Source organism: Eptesicus fuscus, chromosome 3, assembly GCF_027574615.1.
Source record: "Eptesicus fuscus isolate TK198812 chromosome 3, DD_ASM_mEF_20220401, whole genome shotgun sequence".
Taxonomy (NCBI): Eukaryota; Metazoa; Chordata; class Mammalia; order Chiroptera; family Vespertilionidae; genus Eptesicus; species Eptesicus fuscus.
In genome coordinates, this window is record NC_072475.1 from 35,262,060 (window position 1) to 35,277,798 (window position 15,739).

The following is a 15,739-nucleotide window of genomic DNA, read 5'->3' on the forward strand; positions in this document are numbered from 1 at the left end:
AGCTTTCCGCACAACCTGGCAGGCCCAGGCCTCCACTCAAGGCTACAAAGTTTCAATTATAGAAGATAAATAAATCCCAGATACCAGGGCCTCTGCTTGGGTCGCCAGGGGACGTGGCCGGCCTGCAAACCACCATAGGCCCCTCGCCCAGGCCACCCCATGCCCCAAGGGAACCCCCACCCTGGTCTGGGACACCCTTCAGGGCACCAGCTGGCCTCCACCTTTGCACCAGGCCTCTATCCTATCTAATAAGATAGTAATATGCAAATTGACCATCACTCCAACATACAAGATGGCTTCCCCCATGTGGTCAAAGATGGCTGCCCCCATGTGGACACAAAATGGCCATAACTAGATGGCCAACAGGGGAGGGCATTTGGGAGGGACCAGGCTTACAAGGGAGGGCAGTTGGGGGTGACCAAGCCTGCAGGGAAGGGCAGTTGGGGGAGACCCAGGCCTGCAGGGAAGGGCAGTTGGGGGAGACCCAGGCCTGCAGGGGAGAACAGTTCGGGGGGGGGGGTGACCAGGCCTGCAGGGGAGGGCAGTTATGGGCAAACAGGCTGGCAGGGGAGCTGTTAGGCATCAATCAGGTTGGCAGGGTAGTGGTTAGGGGGTGATCAGGCTGGCAGGCAGAAGCGGTTAGGGACAATCAGGAAGGCAGGCAAGCAAGCAGTTGAGAGTCAGCAGTCCTGGATTGTGAGAGGGATGTCCGACTGCCTACTGGGATCGGGCCTAAATGGGCAGTCAGACATTCCTCGAGGTGTACCAGATTGGAGAGGGTGCAGGCTGGGCTAACGGAATCCCCATGCATGTATTTCATGCACCAGGCCTCTAGTATATCTATAATAAGGATACTTAATAAAAAAAGAGATCTTTCCTCCTCATTCCTTCCTCCTTCCCTTCCTTCCTCTCTTTCTCCTTCCCTCCCTTACTCCCTTCCTTCTTTCCCTGCCTCTATCCTCCCTGAATTGTAATGATAAAAGTTGAGGATAATTTCTAGAACTCTGACAACAAGTTTAAATTTTGAATAAGTTTTTACTTTACAAAAGCAGGAGACCATTGCTTCTTATTAATTTCAGTAGAGTTATTTAAATAACTTTGAATACATGAAGTTAAACAATTTGAAATCCAAGTAAAGATGTTCCATGAAATAAAAAAGAATGCTTTAATTATGCCTTGAATATACTCATTCTGATTACAGTGAATATTCTTCACAAAAGTAGTCTTTTCATTTCACTAACAAAGGAAGGTGAGTTTATTTATGAGACATAACAAAGAAAACTGGAATCTTATAGACCTCTTTAATGGCATCCTAACAATACAATGCCTCATAATACAGCCAAACAACAAAACTATTAATAGGCAAAAACAATCTCAAGAAGAAAGAATAACATAAAATTTGAACTCGCAGGTCAAAATAATTTGCTTAAGAAATTAACACATAGTATTTGTCTGACTTTCATTTTTTATTTTTCATATACAACATAGCTATTTAAATGAGTTTGAATGTGCTATGAAATGCTAGATTCAAAATTTTAAAATTTATTTCTATTTTTCCTGTTATTATAACCATGCATCTCGATTCTAAAATGTACACATTCTTGTTGTTTTAATACAGGCACATAATTCACACAGTATTGATCTCAATGTCTTCTCAGGAAACAGATCACAGCAAGAAGCATCTGATGTGCTTTATAAAAAAAAAAAAAATTCACCCTTTCACCAGTCTATTTGTCTTTGTAAAGGATGGCTGTATAATTGAAAGAAAAGGTGTGCTTTAGTGGAAATATCACCAAACTTGAGTTCCGAAAACTTTACTTTGATCCCTGGCATTATCCGTTATTATTTCTGACCTTGGCTCAAGCTCTTAAACTTCCTGGATCACAGTTTTGGCAACTATATAATAGGAATTGAAATAATAGATTAAGTGTTCTGAGGAAAAAAATCAACAAATAACTTCTGAGACAGTATCTCACTCATAGTAGATATGCAGTCATTACTTTATGATTTGGCTTTAAGATGATTCAGAAGACCTCAAATATAATCACAATTATTATCCTGAATCTTCGTATAAAGTTTGGCTGATATGTACTTCATGTGAAAGTATTAGTTTGCTAGGGCTGCCATTACAATATACCACACACTGGGTGGCTTAAAGGGAAATTTATTTTCTCGCAGTTTCTGGAGCCTGAAAATTTGAGATCAAGGTGTCGACAGGTTTGATTCCTCCTGAGGCCTTTCTTTTTGGCTTGCTGATTGCCACCTTCTTGTTATGTCCTCACATGCTTTCTTTCTGTGTACACATATCCCTACTATCTCTCCCTCTTCTTATAAGGACACTTGTCATACTGGATTAGAGTCCACCCATATATCGACATTATAGGAATGCTGATTAAATATTATTGAGATAGAGAAAAAAGGGGAGAGGCTGGTAGAACAACTCTCTGGCTGGGCTTGATAATTGGGAAGTCTGAAGCATCTGTTTATTTTAAAAGAGCAAAAAATTCAGAAAAGGGTGTCATCTCAGTCACATTCATAAAATGGCAGTATATAAGCTTTTAATGCATACAGTAATATTTTTAATAGTTTATTCTCCTCTTTTAGCTTTCCCTACTGGAAAAGGCTGGATTTGGAGGTGTCCTTCTATATGTTGATCCTTGTGATTTACCAAAGACCGCAAATATTGACGATGACACCTTCATGGTGTCACTGAATCCAGGAGGAGACCCTTCTACGCCTGGTTATCCAAGTGTCGGTAAGTTCCCTGGTAATCTTCATTATTCTTGTACGCATTACAAGGCTGCAATGTATAAACACATGCTACCTAAACTAAGCAAGGGATAGTAAAGTCAAAGAATTCTTACAACTCCGTATTTTAAAAAATGAATTTTGTATTTTCTCAGACTATAGACTACTAATTTGTTTATATATACTAGTATATATGAAGCCCGGTGCACGGATTGATTTCAGAGAGGAAGGGAGAGGGAGAAATAGAAACATCAATGATGAGAGAGAATCATTGATCGGGTACCTCCTGCATGCCCTACACTGGGGATCAAGCCTGCAGCCTGGGCATGTGCCCTTGACAGGAATTGAACCTGAGACCCTTCAGCCTGCAGGCCAATGCTCTATTCGCTGAGCCAAACCAGCTAGGGCTGGAATAAATATTTTTTAAAAGTCTTTAATAGATTATCTGTCTTCATAAATTACAGTACCATGAACAAAGAAAAACATATTTTATATGTTACTATTGATTGACTGAGAAGAAAAATTAACACCATGCATGATGGGCAATCCGTATCGGTGGCAAACATATACACAAAATGTCTGCTGCTTTGGGATAGCTATAATAACTTTAAGTCCAGAGTCTGGGGGTATATTTAATTAAATTAGATGAATAAAGTAGTGAGAAATGATGCTAGAAAAGAGTGGAGTTAATATGATCAATTTTTGTGGTTCCCTAAGAGAAAGGATCTTATTGGTTTGGCCAGTCTCTGGCAGTACAGAGGTGGCCTTTTTTGCATCAAACATCCTTCTCTTTCCCTGGAAGCTGTGTTCACGAAAGAGAGGTCATGTGGCAGAGAAAAGATAACTGTGATTTGGGCAGGTGCTCATTCATCACTGAATTTTTGTCCCATGTGCCATTGATAGGTATTATATTTATACAGACTTGGCTGAGGAAAAAGCTCCTTGGGCCTTCTTCCAGGGTGATACTAACCCATTAACCATGACATTTCAGCCAGTAATTAAACTACCAAAACTTTTATGCAATTATTTATGTGTTCTGCCAATATTTTCCTTGTTCTCCACAAAATATCTCAAAAGATTTTACTAATTATCTTACTCAAGTCCAGCTGGTGTGACTTCACCAATCAATCAATAAATTTCTCCAAGAAAGAAAGAAATTGAGGTATGAGTTATAATTTATGATTTGTGTGTGGGGGGGTGTCTACTGATTACTGCTCTGTTTTCTAAAATACTCCTTTAACCCAGGTAAGAATTTCCTTTGGGACCTCATTGATCTGTATTTTATATGGTCTACTGTCTCATTAGTTCAATTTTTAAATTAAAATTAGGAGGTGTTCATCTGTAATCTCTGTGCATCAGAAATATCCATCCAGCTCTCTCATTTGCAGATGCTCTAGAATTCCTTGGTTTCAATGCTTTAGTTTAGGGAGGTTGCACCTGGCAGCTAAGTGTTTGTGACAAGTCAATGGGCTGCAATGCTATTGAAAAGTAGGCACTTTATGAATACTCTGCTTAAGTTGGCAAGTTGCCCAGCTGCCAACATTTACTCTTAACATTATTCTGACGCAGGTCATTTCATAAATGTAGAATTCAGTCAAGTCTAGTAAAATGTTGGCTAGTCTTGGGCAATCTCAGAATGCTTTATTTTCTTTTCAAGTAATTTCTACTTACAAAAAGTTGCAAATATAGTTACTATGTATACATTTATCCTAGAATCTATACAATAAAACTATCAAAGTCATAAAATTAGCATTGATACAGTGCTGTTAACTAATTATAGACTTTTATTTTCAGATTTCCTCAATTCTCATACTGTTTTTTTTTTTTTTCTGCTGCCACATCCAATCCAGAATTCCATACTGTATTTAGTTTCCTAGTTTACTTAATCCTCCCCAATCTGAAAGGCTTTCTTTCATTGCTTTGACCCTTTCAAGAATGTTGGCAGTTGATTTTGTAGAATGTACCTCAATTGAGCTTGCCCAGTGTTTTCTGGTGATCATATTGTGGTTCTGCATTTTTGGCAGGGATACTGAGGAAGGGATGATGTCCCTTTCTCAGGGCATCACATAAGGCAGTGCATACTGTGCATGTGTCTCATGTCTCATGATGCTAACTTTAAACCCTTGTTCATGGTGATGTCTAACAGTTTCCTCCACTTTATAGTTACTATTTTTTCCTTTTATAATTAATTAATGTCTTCTGGAGAGATATTATGAGAGTATGTAAACATATTTTTTCTTATCATACTTTTCCTGTAAATGTTAGCATCCATCAATGGTTCTTGTTTTATTAAATTTTTTATTTGGTATTTGCCCAGTGATGATTTTCCATTTCCATCATTCCTTTAGAATACTTTTTAAAGATATACTTTTACAATATCAGTAGTCTTGCTTGCCACCTACATTCTTAAACAAAGATTAAATGACTAATCATTTTCTGCAAAATATATATCAGAATTTTTAAATTTAATGGCAAAACAACAGTTTAATACATGATATTATCTACTATATTACTCATGTACTTATAGATGATTCACATAAATAATTCTTTTATAAATATAATGCCAGAGTGAGGAAGGGAGAGGATCTCTTTTGTACTTACAACACACAGAAAAAGCACATATACAGTCCATTGTATTTCTCTTTTTGCCCTGCATGCTAAGAATCTCTGATTAACTGCAATGATTTATACCCCTGTTTTGGATTTATTTATCCCTGTTTGTTGAAATTTTCTTAATTGCTTTTGTCTTATGGTTTTACTCACATTAAAAAAAATAACGCTACCCTCCTCAAAAAATTTTGGGGGAGAAAGAAGGAGAAGCCAGGTTGTGAATTGTAAATGAAAACTACAAATAATAATTTGTTCAAAGTGAACAAAAGTATCTGAATAATTATTAGAGGAATTAATGCAAAACTACAGTATTTTGGAGGGAGAAGGCGGTCCTAATATATGGTGACGGGAGAAGATTTGACTTTGGTGCAATATACAGATCTTATAACATAGAAACCCACACTTGAAACCTATATGTTCATGTTGACCAGTGTCACCCCTATAAATTTAATAGAAACAAAAATATCTTTTTCCAGTTTTATAAACTTTGTTTTATTAACTAACCTAAGGATGATTAAGTTCCAAAGAAGTAGTAGAGATTGACTAAAATCCAAAGAGGTGTTTGTGTTTGTTTGTTTGTTTTTAATATAAACAAAGTAAACAAAATAGTATAATGAACTCTCTGTATGCCTCCTTTGGCGTCATTACCTACACACATTCTACCAGGATATGTTTTGTACATCCCCTTATATCCCACATCACCCCTTGCTATTTTTCCAGATAAACTTTACATATCTTGAAATGCACACATCTTAATTGACAAAAGAATACACCCATGTAATATCTATGCCTCTTAATTGACCAAAGAATACACCCATGTACTCATCCATGTACTATCCATACACCCATGTGTTTTTAGGTTAAAAAAACACTTTCATCACCTTTGAAAGTTCTTAGTGCTTTCAGAGTCACTCCACATCACTAGCCCAAGCTAACCAGCCTCTCAATTTTCTCAGGCTACAAAAATTTATCATCATAAAAATGGAAACAGGCAATATGTAAGTATTTTTGTGTGGGTTCTTTTGCTCATTATGGGTGTTTGGTAGTTCATTCCCTTTGATTGCTGACAAGTACACCACAATTTTTGTGTTGATTCAAGTAGGCGTTTTTTAAACAGGAATGCTGATGCACTCTTCTATAACGCATGATCCAAATGGACTATCCAGACAAGACACAGGGACTTCCTATATGGTAGTTCTGCTCAGTAAGTCTCATTGCATATCCAACTAGTTCTTGATTATTATAGAATTAGAGCAAAGAGTAAAAGTGTTTAAATAACTTTTGCTCATATTACACACAAAAAAATAATGTCTTATTCTTTTAACAAAAGCAAGCCTTTAACTTCAGGTAGCCTATTAATTATCTTTTCTGAGCCTTATTTTATTCAAAATTAAGAAAGAGGAATATCTATGCCTGTATCTATATCTGTAGCCCACAGTTTGTTAGTAAGGAAATGCAAAACCTCAAGCTCCACCCTAGATTGATATAGGAACTTTGAGGGAGGGGCCCACCTTCTGTGTCCTGACAGAACCTCTAGGAAATTCTGCTTCAACTGAATTTTGAGAACCACTAAACTACAGAAATATATTCTTTATCTACCACTGGGGCTACTGACCTAAACTTTGGGATCTCATCTTATATTGCTGCCTTTAATTTTGTTGTCTCCACCTCAATTAGTATTGAGAAATGTGTGTGTTTTGGATCCTCAAACCAATTTTTGTGCTCAGTGGGCTCTCAGTAAATATTTGTTGAGTGAATTACTCATTCTGTTGACATGGCTAACTTTCTTCGATGATTTTTATCCTGGGCTATTCCTTGACTTTAATGAACCTCATTAATATTCATTTTTTAAAAGTTTGTATAAGCACTTACCCATGATAGGTTTGTTTACAAAATATATGATTTTTTTTTTCCTCTGTAAAGGCTTCTCTCAAGTCTCTCTCATCTCTCTTGCCACTCAAAATAGCAGAAAATCCATTGACTCAAAAAGTTTTGAAATTCTAATTAAGGTGTTAGGATATCAAAAGTCAAATCTATTATCTTAATTTCCATGATATGTTATCAAGTATGTCAAGGATTACATGTCTAAAATAAAAAATGATCATAACTGCTTTTACCAATTTGCTACAAGTTTTCAGCTACCTTAAATTATATCCCAAGCAAATCTCATCTACAAAATTGTAATTTTTGAATACTAACTGACATGTAGCACAATTCTATTTTCAGCTTGATGCACAAGTAATTTGAAAATGTTACCTAGGGATGCACGTAAATAAGTCCTAAAAAGTGATATTTACAGTAACTGATCATAATTGTAATACCAGTGATCAGTTCTAATCCAAATGTACTTGGCTAAAATTATTAATCAAACAGGTACATAGGGTGAGGCTCAAAACAAAGAGGTAATCAGAAAGATATGGGGGGAGCATAACAATGGGAAGATAAGGATATCTTAAAAAGGAGTATTCTACTTGATCTATATTGAAAGTGGAAAAGAAAATTATTTTTCCAATTTCTAGCCCTAAGATTGTCTTATATCAGAAGGACTAAAAGTAGTAATCGGAGTTATAAATCCTTTCCATGTGCTTCCTTTAATAATTTACCTTCTGAAATTCTGTTGCCTACAGAGTTGATTTTAATGTTAGTACTATCTCCAGACAATTGCCTGGCTAATCTATGGACTGCTAGTTCATTGAAATCCAAGATACTTATTTTATCTTGACTTAGACTTAATTCTCCAGATCCACTATTTCCTTAAACCCATCCCAATTTAATGCTTCATCTCTCTGTCTGTTTTTGTTATAATCCTGTTTGTTTGTACTTGTTGTTGTTGTTTTTCTTTGCTTTAAATTCTAGAGAGGAAAGTCAGAAATTTCAGTGGTTTTACTCTAGTGGAGGGTATCAAACAGCACAGTTTATTTAATATTCCCAGTGTTATAGTTCAATGGATCTGTGTTGTTTATGTACTGTCTGTTCAACATCCTCTCTGCCAACCAAGACCTTTAAAGAATATCAGTGTAATTTGTGACAAGTCTTCACTAGGTGTTCTTGGTCCAGTTACCTTGACAAATGTCTAAAGGCTGACTGGAGTTGATACTAAATCAACTGAGACAATGTTAAACTATTCCCCGACTAGAACAGCAGAAAATGTAAATATATGCCTACTTGTCAAAGCAAATGCTAGATATTCACAGCATGAAATGCTTCATCAATTGGTGAGGAAACAATAAAGTATCCATATTTTTACTATTTTAAGGTAACTGGTGGTTCTTGTACATTTCCTAAAGGCTTTTGATTTATAGGCAATATTGTTCAACTTCTTTCTTGGAACCATTTAAAGAGATGCTCATTGTTAAGCTGTTTACATTTTTCCCCAGAAAGTTTAATTCACAACCTATTAAGAGGGCTATTTAAAATCATAGGGTTCCTTTCAAAATTCGAATTTTTAAAAAATGTATCTTTATTGTTGAAAATATTTTTCCCCAGTAACCCCCCCTCTACTCTGTTCCATATGTGCTTTTTTTTAAAATCTCAAACAGGGAAATTTCCAATTGATTGTATCAATGTCTCCTTTTAAAGAACATTTTTTGAATGACTACTGTTCATATGAAATGTGTGTCACTTAGTACATTAGTCACTCAGAATGTTCTTTAAATTAAACACATACTTTATCTGTTCAGGAATCAAGTTTCCACAGAGGTCCATGTTGATTCTAAGAGGATGCTAACATCTACTGCTTAAAAATGAAATGATTCTTCAATGCATTTCCATTGCAATGAATAAAATGTTAATGAACAAAATCAGTTAGTCAATTTAAAAATTGAATTGGCTTTATTGAATGATTCATGAATTGGGCAGTGTCCACAGTAAAAAGAGAGGTGCTCTGAGAATTCAAAAATGGAAGGTTTTTATGGGCAGAACTTGGGCAGGACAAGCTAGTTGTTAGTAGAAGAAAAGAAAGGTGTTTTTTTTGTTTGTTTGTTTTTTGTTTGTTTTTCAGGCAAGGTACCTTTTTTGGGCAGAAGGGAGGTAGGGTTCTTATCAGGTAGATACCTCATTTGTCTCCATCCAGGAATTCTAGACTGACTAGTTTAGGATCACATTCCTGGGAGGGGATGAGAGTGCAATTAAGTCTTGGTTTGCTCTCCTGGGTGCAAGTGACTCCACCTTGGAGCTGCAGTTTCTTTTTACTTTAATTTTTATTTTTCAACTTCAGTTGACATTCAATATCATATTAGTTTCAGGTATACAGCATGGTGATTAGACATTTATACAACTTATTTTGCATCTACTATACATAACTGAGGTCATTGAGATTTATGAAAATAAGTTGTTTTTGCTGTGATATCAACAGACAAATGATCCAAATCTAATGCTGAACAAAGTTTAGCTTCAGTTTTATTTGTTTTTCTCCTTCTTTCAATACATGCTTGAGGGTCACATTGAAGGTGAGATATAATGGTAAAATTATAAAACTTGCCTACAGGTTTAGACTGTATCAGTATGAAATCAGAACAAATTTAGATTGAATCACATGCAATTTTCAATATTCTTTCAAAGTACTGCTTTGTACATTTACCTATAGAAATGAAAATTGCATAAACAAAATAAATTAATTGAACAATTATTTAACTAAATAAAAATGTAAGGGAAAAGAACAAGGACAAAAAGACTTCTATTTTTTCAATCACAAAATTATGAAGATTATTTTAGTGAAAAAGATTCAAAACTGTGTCATTTTCCAAACTTTATAACTTTTTATTTAATAGCTTTAAACTGTGGAAAATATAATCATCTAATTGTCTTTTTCAAAGATTCAAATTATTATTGCAATCACTAGTACAACCATCTTTTCAAGGAACTGACAGTAGCTGAGCAGAAAATACCAGCTAAAATAGCATAAAAGAACAGGAATGAACCTGAGAAATAATAAATCATGCTGATGAATATAACTAATTTTACTTTTCCCAGCCAGTTTTCATGCTTTCTTGTCTGCTAAGGTCAGGAACCATAAATAGCTACAGTATCAGATATTACCGTTCACAAACTTTTCTTAGAGAAAATATCATTAGTACAACTATTGTCACATGCAAACTTAATAAAAGTCTGTTTTTGTGTATGGTGTAAGTTGGTGGTCTAGTTTCATTGTTTTGCATATATCTGTCCAATTTTCCCAACACCATTTATTAAAGAGACTGTCTTGACTCCATTGTATGCTCTTGTCTCCTTTGTCAAATATTAATTGAGCATAATGGTTCAGGTCAATTTCTGGGTTCTCTATTCTATTCCATTGATCTATATGTCTGTTCTTGTGCCAGTACCAGGCAGTTTTGAGAACAGTGGCTTTGTAATACAGCTTGATATCTGGTATTGAGGTCCCTCCTACTTTTGTTCTTCTTTCTCAGGATTGCTGCGCTATTCGGGGTCTTTTTTTTTATTCCAGATGAATTTTTGAACAGTTCGTTCTAGGTCTGTGAAATATGCCATTGGTATTTTAATGGGGAGTGCACTGAATCTATAGATTGCTGTGGGTAGTATGGACATTTTAATGATGTTGATTCTACCAATCCATGAACATGGTATATTCTTCCATCTGTTTATGTCTTCCTCGATCTCTTTATTCAGTGTCCTGTAGTTTTCCGAATAAAAGTCAATACAGTCTGTTTTTATATTCACTGTCAAATGATAAAGGCAACATAAAAATAGCAATTTTTAAAAAATTTCTTAACTATTTATTATGAAGAATACATTTTCAGTATTATATTGTAGAAGTGTCACATATAATTTTCATAATCTTGTCTATTAAGTTTCAATGCCTTAATAAGTTCATTTCCAAAGCATAGTGAACTAAAGTATCCTTTGTTGATTGTATTTCAGAAACTACGATGTAATTTTCTAACGTAAATTTTTATTTTCTAGTTAGTGACAGAAAATAATCTGTATTATACCAAGCCATTCTAAAAAATTAGTACTTAGTTATATAGCAAATATATGAAATTTTCCACATACATGTGGAAATGCCATGCTCTATTTCTTGTTTAACTCTCCCTAAATAAGTCAAGGTAATTAAGAGTTTCATTAACTCCTTTTTATTTTTAATTATTTTTCAGCTTTATTGAGTGATACTTGACAAATATAAGTGTAACATATTTTAAGTTTACAATATTATGTTTTGATATATGTATAAATTGTGAACACTTCCCACCATTGACTTAAGAAATACATCATCTCACAATATTTTTTGTATGCATGAGAACACTTAAGTTCTACTCTCATAGAAAATTTCTACTATACCTTACAATATTGTCAACTACAGTCACCATGTTATACATTAGATCCTCAGATCTTACTCTTATTATAACTAAGTTTGTTCCCTTTTGCCAGATTCTCCTTATCCCTTTTCCCCCAACTCTACTATGGCAACCACCATTACACTCTGTTTCTGTAAGTTCAATTTTTTTTAGAATCCACATATATATGATACCCTGCAGTATTTTTCTTCTCTGCCTGGCTTATTTCATTTAGCTTCACTTAGCATAATGCCCTCCAGTTTTATCCACAGTGTTGCAAATAGCAGATTTTTTTTCCGTGTTTTTTATTATTTTTTTATGTTATATTTTTAAGCTGAATACTTTTTGTATACAATATTTTCTTTATCCACTCATCTGTTGACTGGCACATAGGAGCTTTTCATACTTTGGCTATTGGGAATAATGCTGCCATGAATATAGGAATACAGATATCTATTTGAAATAATGACTTCATTGCCTTTTGATATACACACAGAAGTGGAATTGCTGGATCATATGGTAGTTTTATTTTTAATTTGTTAAGGAATCTTCATAATGTTTTCCATAGGGGCTGTACCAATTTACATACCCACCAACAGTGTAAATAATTCCTTTTGCTCCACATTCTCATCAGCATGTACTTCTTTTGAATATTTGATAGTAGACATTTTAACAAGTGTTAGAATTTGCATATTTTGGATATTAACCCCTTATCTGATAGGGGTTTTGAACTTTTTTTTCCCATTCCACATGCTACCTTTTCATTTTGTTGATTGTTTCCTTTGGTATGCAGTAGAGTTTTAGTTTGATGTAATCTCATTGTTTATTTTTGCTTTTGTTTCCTTTGTTTTTGGTGTATCAAATCCCCCCAAAATATTATTAAGACCAATGTAAAAGGGCTTATTCCCTATGTTTTCTGCTAGTAGTTGTATGGTTTCATGTGTTATTTTCACATCTTTAAGCCATTTTGATTTGATTTTTTGTTGGTTGGATTAAGTAGTCATCCAGTTTTATTCTTTTGCATGTGAATATTGACTTTCCCAAAACCATTTATTTATTTATTTTTATATTTGTTACAAATATTGTTATTATTTGACTTGCTCTCAGGGAGATTTCAAGTTCTGGAGTCTGCATATCCATTTGCCAGAAAAATCCATATCTGTCATTTTCTGAGAATTCCCACTAAGAATAAGTTTTGATTGAACTGCCCCAGGTCAAATTGAACATCTGGAAAAGAACTTCCATGTCAGCTGAAGTTGTGCACCTTTAAATACCCTAGTGAACAAGTTCTAGGAGGAGGATTGGGGTAGGGTTCCATTTTGTGTAAAATATATGGATATATTTAAACATTTCATTATAGGGTCAAATTAGACTGTTTGTACATGAGCTGATAATAAAGTAAAATTTGGCAATTATCTTGTTCATTATTGAAGAGACTAACCTTTCTCCATTTCATAGTCCATGCATCTTTGTCCTAAACTTAATTTAACAAATATGCATGGGTTTATTTCTGGGCTCTCTTTGTGTGTTATTGATTTATGTGTCTGTTTTTATCTAATAACTAGAGGCCCAGTGCACGAATTCATGCATAGGTGAAGTCCCTTGACCTGGCCGGCAATCAGGGCCAATCGGGGATAGCTAGGGGGCGGGACCGCAGGAGGTTGGCCAGCTGCTGGAGGTTGTCTGTGGGAGCACACTGACCACCAGGGGGCAGCTCCTGTGTTGAGTGTCTGCCCCCTGGTGGTCAGTGCGCGTCATAGCTACCGGCCAGTCAGCCGGTCATAATGGTCACTTAGGCTTTTATATATATAGATATACTATTTGGATTTTTTTATAATGTAATTTGTAATCAGGAAATGTAATGCCTTTATCTTTTTTTTTTTTCTGTCAAGGTTGCTTTGGCTCTTTGGGATATCTGTGGTTCATTTTTCATTCTTTATTAATTTTAATGTTGTATTTTCTATTTCATTAGAAATTCTAATGCCATTAGAATTTTGATAGGGATTTCATTGAATCTGTAGATTGGTATGGGTATGATGGACATTTTAACAATATTAATTATTCTAATCCAAACACATGGGGCATTTATACATTTAGTTGTGTCTTTTTCAGTTTATTTTTTACCAACATCTGATAGTTTTCAATGTACAGACATTTCACCTCATTGGATAAATTAATTCCCAAATATTTTATTATTATCAATGCTATTGTAAATGGGATTGTTTTCTTAATTTCTCTTTCCAATAGTTTGTTGTTATTGTATAGAAACACAACATATTTTTGTATATTCATTTTGTATTTCACAACTCTACTGAATTTGTTTATCATTTCTAATATTTTCGGGGAAGTGTTTTTTGGAAATACATATACGTCATCTGCAACAGAGACAATTTTTTTTTTCTTTAATATTGATTTGGATGCCTTTTACTTTTCTTTCTTGCCTCATTGCTTAGGCCAGGATGTTCAGTGTTATGTTGAATAAAAGTGGTCAGAGTGGACATTCTTATATTTTTCCTGATCTTGAAGGAAAGGCTTTTAGCTTTCCAATAGTGATTGTAATGTTGGCTAGGGCTTGTCAAACATATATGTTCATATTTAATATATCATGTTACATTGAGTCATGTTTCCTCTATACTCAATTTTTTGGGAATTTATTTTATCATAAAAGGATGTTTAATTTTGAGAGTTATTATTATTATTTTTAACAGTAATAGGATGTCTTTTTGGTGTCTGTTGAGGTAATCATGTAGTTTTAATCCTTCATTCTGTTAATGTAGTGAATCACATTGCTTTGCGTATGTTGAACCATCCTTGAATCTAAGAATTAATCTAACTTGGTCATGGTGTGTTATCCTTAATGTAATTCTGAATTCTGTTTACTATTATTTTGTTGAGGATTTTTGCATCTATGTCAATCAAGGATATTGGCCTGTGATTTCCTTTCCTTTCTTTCTTTCCTTCATTTTTCCCCCCAGTGTAATATTGACATTATAAAATGAGTTTGGAAGTGTTCCATCCTCCTTTTGGTTTTGAAAAAGTTTGAGAAGGATTGTTACTAATTCTTCTTTAAAGGTTTGTTAGAATGAAGCCACCTGATCCTTCACTTTCATTGTTGGGGGGTTTTTGATTACTGATTTAATCTCCTTACTAGTAATTTGTCAGTTCAGAGTTCCCGTTTCTTCATGACTCAGTCCTAGTAGGTTGCACGTGTCTAGGAATGTATCCATTTCTTTTAGATTGTCCATTTTGTTGGCATAAAATTGCTTATATTAGTCTCTTGGTCCCTTCAACAATCCTGATTTGGTTCCCTAAAATTAATAGTATCCAATAATATAATATTAAATTTTATTAACAATCATTTGCTTCCTAAATAGTTTTCAATCATTCACTTATAACTAATTTATTTTAGGTAACTATAAAAATTCTAAAATGTGTTATCCAATGTCAACTAAGGTGTGCTCATCACCTATATAGAAGTTTACTGTCAATTTTAATATAAACAATTATATAGTCATATATATTTGAAATATAGCATTTGATCTTTAGGTATTTTGTTTTTCCGTTTGCAAAACCTATTATAGTAATAATGTTTTGTTTCTTTATACTTTTACTTCAAATTTACCATAAAATAGATCTAAACTTTAATTGGAAAAATAGCTAAGTAACTCAAGATATGGATATATATTTTTCAGCTCTCCATTGAGAGAATGGAAAATCTGGACAGGACATCAGTATGTGTACTACTAAAAATTGGCTTTAACTACATTCTTGGTTGTAAATTAGAAGGGCTAGAATTGTACTATACCTAGTCACTGGCCAGATGTGACTATTTAATTTTAAATAAAATTAAGTAAAATTAAAAATTAAAAATTCATTTATACTAGCCACGTTTAAAGTGTTCAGTAGCCACTCGTGGTTACTTTAGTGCATTTTCATTATTAAAGAAAGTTCTATTGGATGAGAGCTGCAGAGTAAGTGCCTAAAACAAAGTGATTTTATACAAATTTGGTGGGTATCTACTGTTTTAGATCATCCATGAGACCCTTTTCGTATTTAATCTTGGATAATTAAAGATTGTTTTTCTTTTTTAC

The 15,739-nt window shown here is 34.3% G+C and overlaps 1 protein-coding gene across 1 annotated transcript in view; it reads left to right on the forward strand.

Annotated features, from left to right (window-relative positions):
* Positions 1-15,739, forward strand: part of NAALADL2 (N-acetylated alpha-linked acidic dipeptidase like 2) — a 630,481-nt gene that overhangs the window by 193,004 nt on the left and 421,738 nt on the right. The window contains exon 5 of the mRNA XM_054713015.1: positions 2,605-2,755. Coding sequence (XP_054568990.1) covers positions 2,605-2,755 — 151 coding nt within the window. The remainder of the gene's footprint in view (positions 1-2,604; positions 2,756-15,739) is intronic.